Here is a 7,423-nt window from a genome sequence, read left to right on the forward strand (position 1 = left end):
TGTGTGTCCCTGGAATGCTACAGCCGCTCCTTTGAACTTGGTGGGATCTAAATTTGGACTCTTCGCTTTAATATTAGCTGCTTGGCTAAGCTATTGTGTGTTTATTTTTTTAAGCCCTTTCAGAGATTGCTTTCCTCCCAGAAAGGTCTGAATCAGATGTCCCACGGGACAGTATTAACAGGCCCACATCCCTCCCCCGACCCACGCTCTGGAAACAGGGGGGCCGGCGGAGGGGCTCACAGGCTAATCCCACTTTCCTGCCCCGCAGGTGGGGAGGAAGGAGTTGAGAACGGTCCTCCTCTCCCTCCTCTGATGAGTTTGGGCTTCGGGGAGGAAGAGGGGTTAGAGTGAGAGGCGGGAAGAGGGTCTGCCACCTCTTGACCGGGGCCCTGCTTCCCATCCCCCTTAGCCAGGACGCAGTTTCCACATGCGTTGAGGCTACTTTTGAAGGCACGTGTGGATGTCCCAGCCCCATCTCACACAGGAACGGTGACACAACGCCACGATCCCAAAGTATTTTTAGCTCCATTCAAGCCCCTCCACCCAGTCCCACCAGAGAGCGAGGGGCTCCGAGAGGGTCCGTGGGAAAGCTCGGAGACCTCTCCTCCTGACTTGCAGGGGGGCCTTTGACAGATAGGGAGATGAGAAAGCATGAGATGACAAAGACTTGGTGCTTTTGCATAAGTAAAAACCAGGCCCTTGTTTCTCGGAAACCGTTATCTGAAGCGATTTCAGCTCAGCCCCGTTAAGGTGCCCAGCTGTACCACGTCTGAGCCTGAACTTGGGGAGCCGTGACTTTGCTCTGGGAGATGGCGTCCGTTATCCCCTCCTCTGCCAAAAGCCGCTCCCTGGGGACTGTCCCCAACTGCTCTCCGCCCCCAGCAGGGGCAGAACCTGGGCGGATATTTGAGCAGAGGAAGGAAGCTATGATCTCTGCTCCTAAACATTTTACTTTCAAAACTTTCCTCCCAGCAGCTGTCTTTAAAAAGTGTCCTCCATCTGCAACTAATGAAGGCCGTGGAGGAAGAGGCTTGTCCCTCCCCACTTCAGAATGCTTTTTTGGGACACTGTCACAGTTGGGAGCCAAAGGCCACGGGTGCAGACAGACGGCGCTGAGAATCTCGTAACGACCCCCTTGAGCTCCCTCCCTCGGTCCGAGCCAGGCTCTTCTCTCTTCGCCACCTGTGTGTGTGCTTACCTCATTCCAGTCGTTAATCTTTTGCAGAAGAAAAACAGGTAAGATTTTTGTCGCCGGTATGATGGCCAATCTGAGCAGCAAATGCTAACTGGGGCTGGTCTTTCATAAATGTTTTCTCACCTCCCAAGCTCTTCCAGAACCTCACCACACCCCTCTGAAGAGGTGGGCTCTACATCCCCTCCCTGTGTGCGAGCCTGGGTGAGCCTTTCAGGCGGCCTTAACAGAGTATGGCTGAGTCCTGAGAGGCTACACATCTTCCACGTGACGCCAGGAGATCCCTCCTTTGGTAGCCAGCCTCCATACTACACGGAAGCCCAAGCCACCCGGACAGAACCAAGGCCCTGGCCCTCGGCCATCACGCGGCAGCCCCGTGAGTGAGCCGTCCTAGAGTGGGACTCTCCAGCCCAGCCCCAGGGGCCAACCTTTCCCACCCAGCTCTGTCCACACTGCAGCTTTCTGAGCTGGATGGGTTGCTGGGGTTTTAAGCCACTAAGGGGTGAGTGGTTTGTTCACAGTGACCGACACCGAGGCCTCCTTCTCTTCCTCCGTCCTGCTCTCTGTGGGGTCGGCCCCAGCACACTTTCTGCAGAGCCTGGCTGTCCTCTTCTCCCTGTCAGTTACCTCCGGGTCCTCGTGGTGCATCTTCAAACCCATGAAAAAGAGAATGTGGGTCTGAAGAGCTCCACCCTTGCTGCTTGGTTTTCAGGGTGGTTTTCAGGGTGGCCTCATCCCTTCACATCTTTCTGGGGCTGAAACCTACATCACAAGGAGGCTTCAGGCGTCCCTGCCTGGGGGGGCGGCCCTCCTGATTCTATATTTGTAGTTTGTACTGTTTTTCTTAGAAGGCCCCCAAACTGTCTAAGCTACGCACAAAACGTAGGCGCTGCTCCCGTTCTTGCCTCTCTCCAGATGGGAAGGTAGCTGCAAACTTCCTGCTCATCGCTCCGCGGGAACTCTGCTGTCCGGACGAGAAGCCTCTCTCCCCAGGACTCGCGAGCAGCAGCCCGGGGCGTTTGATAACGAAAACAGGGTCAGTCGGTCGGGAAAACCTAACAATCAGATGTGTGTGTTGCACATAAAGGAGTTTCCAAGAACGGGAAGCAAAGTTTGACGAAATTAAAGGAAGACAGACAATTCTACTGGGGTGATGGATAGTTTAACATCTAAATCACTTGTTCTCTCAGCAACTGGTAGAACTAGACCAAAAAACACAGACACAGGTGTTCTAAACAAAACTCTCATCTCCTTGCCCCCACTGGTGTTGGGGTCCAGGCCACCTTTGTCAGAAACTGTCCTGAGGATGGAGCCGCGGTTTGCTTTCACCTCTGCAAGTCACAGCAGACAGCAGCACCTTCAGACCTGCACACGGGACACCCTCCCTTCCTGCAACACTTGGCAGAAGAAGTGGCCCATCTCTGGGCACGTGGTCTGGTAGGCGGTGGCCACCCGGAACTTTCAGGGAGACGCCCACGCCAAGTTCCAAGGGTCAGAGTGCGGTTAGCGCCGCAGAAAGGGGCCCTTTCTGTGGGCTTGGGGTCGGGGGAGGCGGGGGACCTTGTAGATTGCAACAAGACCCCCTTTGCCCCCCTTTGAGCGGAGGACCCACGTTGGGGCCTTGCAATCTGAGTTCGCCGTAGCAGAGCCCCAGGCCGCAGGAGAGACAGGCACCTGCCCGGCACCTGCCCCGTGCGGTCGGGTGCGGCCCTCGGGGTGCCTGGGGCCCCGCCCCCCACCCCGGCCTCGTCGCGAGGCTGCGGCTGGGACCGGGGCTGCGGGGTCCACGTGCAGACGCATCGCCTTCCGCCCGCTGCCGGGCCCGCAGCGCCCTGGGGACAGGCAGGCGCTGGACCAGACGCCCCGGCCGGGCTAATTGTCCTCCGCCTTCCAGCGCCGCGGGGACGCCTCGGCCCCGGACGGTTTGCGAGCGCTCAGCTTCCGCCTGAGGGAGGAGAACTTGTCGCCCAGGACGCGGCGCAGCCCCGCGCCGTCGCGGCCGCAGGGCGGGTCCTGCCGGGGGGCCGGGAGCCGCCCCGTGAACAGGTCCCAGCGGGCCAGGGCGTCCACGGCGCCGTCCACCCGCGCCAGCTCCTCCTCGGTCACGTCCCTCTCCAGCGCCTGGATGCAGGCCGCCAGCCAGCGCCCGTGCTCCGCCAGGGCCTCCCCCGGCCTCTCCGCGGCCGCCAGCGAGCCCAGCCCGTCCTCGGGCTCCAGCTCCGGGCCCGCGGGGAAGGCGTGGCTCCAGGCGTCCGGCGACAGGGGCTCCGACAGGCCGCTGCCCGGCTCCGAGTCGCTCTCGCCGCACAGGCCCGAGTCCGCGCTGCAGGGCAGGGTCTCCTCCGACACGGACGGCTCCCCGGCCGCCGGCCCGGGCCGCGTCCCCGCCGCCGCTAGCGTCCAGGTGTACAGCCTCTACGGGGGAGAGACGCGGGCCGAGTCGGCCTGTCCGGCCCCTTGCCTCGCCCGGGCGCCGCCGGGAGACCCAGCCCCTCTCCCGAGGGGACCCCACTGTGCCCACGACCCAGGGCGAGTGGGCAGCCTGGTGCCACAGGGCCCTCGGAACGGGGCCTCTAAAGACGACAGCGAACTTGCAGGAGCTTTGCAAGCCTGACCGTTATTCGTGGATAAACTGGGCTGACTTGTTAACACTCTGTTCAAAGCAAAGGGAATGATGGTTTTCCTGCATCCCACAGCACCTCTGCGCGTGGTGCGTCCGGGCATCGGAGACGCCCGCGGCCAGCTACCGCCCACCTCCTCCCCACTCTCCTCCCGTGATGGCTCAGAACGGGCCCTGGTGGAGTCGTTACACCGTGGCAACTGGCAGATACTCCCAATCGAGGCTTTTTCCTTAGAGGGCGCTTACCAGCACACCGCTGACTGATGGGAACGGATCCAGAGCAGGCCCAGGGCCCCCCTCGAGGTTAGGAGTCGCGGGAAGGCACGCGTCAGGGGAGGGGGACAAAGGGCCTGAAAGTTCGGGTCCGATAGGCGAGCAAGACCCCAAGAAAGGAAGTGGTGAGAAACCGCAGCCGCGCCCCCTCACCTTACACGCACACGAGGATAATGAGCCGCTTAGGCTAAGCCCCAGCCCTGCGCTTGGTGGGGCAGCGCTCTGGTGACGCCCACACCTGTCGCATCCTGCTGAGTGCCGTCGGCCGGCAGCGGCGGCACCTCCCCGCGGGGGCGCTGCCTCTGGGTCCCCTCTCCAGCGAGGCAGGCCGCCTCCTCAGCGCCCCTCGACGTGCTATTTACCCCAGAGACATTCAGGGGAGACCCAGGCCGGGAGGCAGCTCTGACCTGGACATGCCCAGCCCCGTGTTCAGGGGTCCCCAGCCTGGGGTCAGGCTGAGCCAACGCAGAGCCAACCTCTCCACAAGCACCGAATCATAAACGCCTGCCTGTCCGAGAGCCTCTCCCCCGAGTCCAGCACCCGGACCCAGTGGGCTCCAGAAGCTGACCATCTCCTAGAGGAGGACGGGCTTCCCAGAACCTCAGACACAACGGGATTCACTTAAAGCGTCTGGATTAATAAACCTTTGGGTCTTAAAATTAAGCCCAAGCTGTTTTGTTGGTGGACCTATGCCTTCATTCGAACAAACAACTTTAACTTGGTATTTTCATCCAAAGGTGGATTTAAAGAAGAAATTACCACTCTTCCAAAAGACTGAAGAGGAGGGAACACTCCCAAAGACATTCTATGAAGCCACCATCACCCTGATACCAGAAACAAAGATACCACCAAAAAAGAAAATTACACGCCAATATCTTTGATGACTATAGATGCAAAAATTTTCAACAAAATATAAGCAAACCAAATCCAACAACACATTAAAAAGTTCATACACCACGGCCAGGTGGGATTCATCCCAAGTTCACAAGGATGGTTCAACATATGCAAATCAATCAATGTGATACACCACTTTAACAAAAGAAGACAAAAACCACATGATCATCTCAATAAATGCAGAAAAGCCTTTGATGAAATTCTACATTATGATAAAAACTCTTACCAAAGTGGGTAGAGAGGGAACATATCTCCACATAATAAAAGCCATTTATGACAAACCCACAACCAACATAATTAATACTCAACAGTGAAAAGCTGAAGGCCTTCCCACTAAAATCTGGAACAAGACAAGGATGCCCACTCACACCACTTCTATTCAATATAGTATTGGAAGTCATAGCCACAGCAATCAGACAAGGAAAGAAATGAAAGGTATCCACATTGGAAGGGAAGAGGTAAAACTGTCACTCTATGTAGATGACATGATACTATAAATAGAAACCCCTAAAGACTCCACACAAAAACTACTAGAATTGGTTGCATTTCTTTACACTAGCAATGAAATATCAGAAAGGGAATGTAAAAAAAAAAATACCTTTTAAAATTGCACAAAATTAAAATACCTGGGAATAAACCTGACCAAGGAGGTGAAAGTCTCATATGCTGAGATCTATAAAACGTTAATAAAGGAAACTAAAGATGATTCAAAGAAATGGAAAGATAGCCCATGCATTTGGATTGGAAGAATTAATATTGTTAAAATGGCAATACTACCCAAAGCAATCTACAGATTTACTGCGCTCCCTATCAAATTACCCATGACATTTTTCACAGAACTAGAACAAATAATCCAAAAATTTATATGGAACCGTAAAAGACCCAGAATTGCCAAAGCAATCCTGGAGGGAGGGGGAAGCAGGAGGCATAACCCTCCCAGACTTCAGACAATACTACAAAGCTACAGTAATCAAAACAGTGTGGTATTGGCACAAAAACAGACATACGGATCAATGGAACAGAATAGAGAGCCCAGAAATAAACCCACACACCTAAGGTGAATTCATCTTCAACAAAGGAGACAAGACTATAAAATGGGAAGAAGACAAGACTATAAAATGGGAAGAAGACAGCCTCTTCAGCAAATGGTGCCGGGAAAGTTGGACAGCTGCATGTAAATCAATGAAATTAGAAGACACCCTCACACCATGCATAAAAAGAAACTCAAAAGGGCTTAAAGAGTTAAACATAATACATGACACCATAAAACTAGAAGAGAGCATAGCCACAACATTCTCTGACATAAATCATACAAATGTTTTCTTAGGTCAGTCTCCCAAGGCAATAGAAATAAAAACAAAAATAAATAAATGGGACCTAATCAAACTTACAAGCTTTTGCACAGCAAAGGAAACCATAAATCAAACGAAAAGACAACCTATGAAATGGGAGAAAGTTTTTGCAAATGAGGTGACTGACAAGGGCTTAATCTCCAAAATATACAAACAGGTCATACAACTCAATAACAAGAAAAACAAACCACCCAATCAAAAACTGGGCAGAAGACCTAAATAGACATTTCTCCTAAGAAGACATACAGATGGCCAATAGGCACATAAAAAGATGCTCAACATCACTAATTATTAGGGAAATGCAAATCAAGACTACAAGGAGGTACCACCATACACCGGTCAGAATGGCCATCATTAAAAAGTCTACAAATAACAAATGCTGGAGAGGGTGTGGAGAAAAGGGAACCCTCCTACACTATGGGTGGGGAGGTAAACTGGCGCAGCTACCACGGAAAACAGTATGGAACTTCCTCAGAAAACTAAAAATAGAATTACCATATGATCCAGCAATTCCACTGCAGGGCATATATCCAGACAAAACTCTAATCCAAAAAGATACATGCACCCCTACGTTCACAGCAGCACTATTTACAAAAGCCAAGACATAGAAACAACCTAAATGTCCATCGACAGATGAATGGATAAAGAAGATGTGGTACGTATATATAATGGAATACTACTCAGCCATAAAAAAACAATGAAATAATGCCAATTGTAGCAACATGGATGCAACTAGAGATTATCACACTAAGTGAAGTAAGTCAGAGGAAGACTACCATGTGATATCACTTATATGTGGAATCTAAAAAATGACACAAGTGAACACATCTACAAAACAGAAAGAGACTCACAGACGTAGAGAACAGACTTGTGGTTGCCAAGGGGGAGAGGGGGTGGGAGAGGGTTGGATGGGGAGTTTGGAACTATTACATATAGAATGGATAAACAACAAGGTCCTACGGTATAGCAGAGAACTGTATCCAATATCCTGGGATAAACCGTAATGGAAAAGAATATACAAAAGAATGTACGTATATATATATATATATATATGTATGTATAACTGAGTGAGTCACTTTGCTGGCAGAAATC

At 52.6% G+C, this 7,423-nt stretch overlaps 2 protein-coding genes across 4 annotated transcripts in view; one reads left to right on the forward strand and one right to left on the reverse strand.

The window, feature by feature from the left end:
• The window catches only part of GNA12 (G protein subunit alpha 12), a 125,753-nt gene extending 120,869 nt beyond the window's left edge, over positions 1-4,884 (forward strand). Inside the window, exons 5-11 of one of the 2 annotated variants that reach the window (XR_003683257.2) lie at positions 976-1,236; positions 1,327-1,568; positions 1,714-1,864; positions 2,108-2,228; positions 2,471-2,629; positions 3,889-4,115; positions 4,823-4,884. Coding sequence is in view for 1 of the 2 variants with exons in the window: in XM_028499987.2 (XP_028355788.1) it covers positions 1,052-1,236; positions 1,327-1,568; positions 1,714-1,864; positions 2,108-2,228; positions 2,471-2,629; positions 3,889-4,047 (1,017 nt within the window). In the remaining variant the exon portion in view is untranslated. Of the gene's footprint in view, positions 1-975; positions 1,237-1,326; positions 1,569-1,713; positions 1,865-2,107; positions 2,229-2,470; positions 2,630-3,888 lie in introns of both variants that reach the window. The other variant, XM_028499987.2, reaches the window with a different exon arrangement.
• The window catches only part of AMZ1 (archaelysin family metallopeptidase 1), a 21,432-nt gene continuing 16,654 nt past the window's right edge, over positions 2,646-7,423 (reverse strand). The window contains exon 5 of one of the 2 annotated variants that reach the window (XM_028499986.1): positions 2,646-3,607. In XM_028499986.1, the coding sequence (XP_028355787.1) occupies positions 2,685-3,607 (923 nt within the window). In that variant the 3' untranslated portion in view covers positions 2,646-2,684. The remainder of the gene's footprint in view (positions 3,608-7,423) is intronic. The other variant, XM_024122989.3, reaches the window with a different exon arrangement.

The sequence above is a fragment of the Physeter macrocephalus genome, chromosome 14 (genome assembly GCF_002837175.3).
Source record: "Physeter macrocephalus isolate SW-GA chromosome 14, ASM283717v5, whole genome shotgun sequence".
Taxonomy (NCBI): domain Eukaryota; kingdom Metazoa; phylum Chordata; class Mammalia; order Artiodactyla; family Physeteridae; genus Physeter; species Physeter macrocephalus.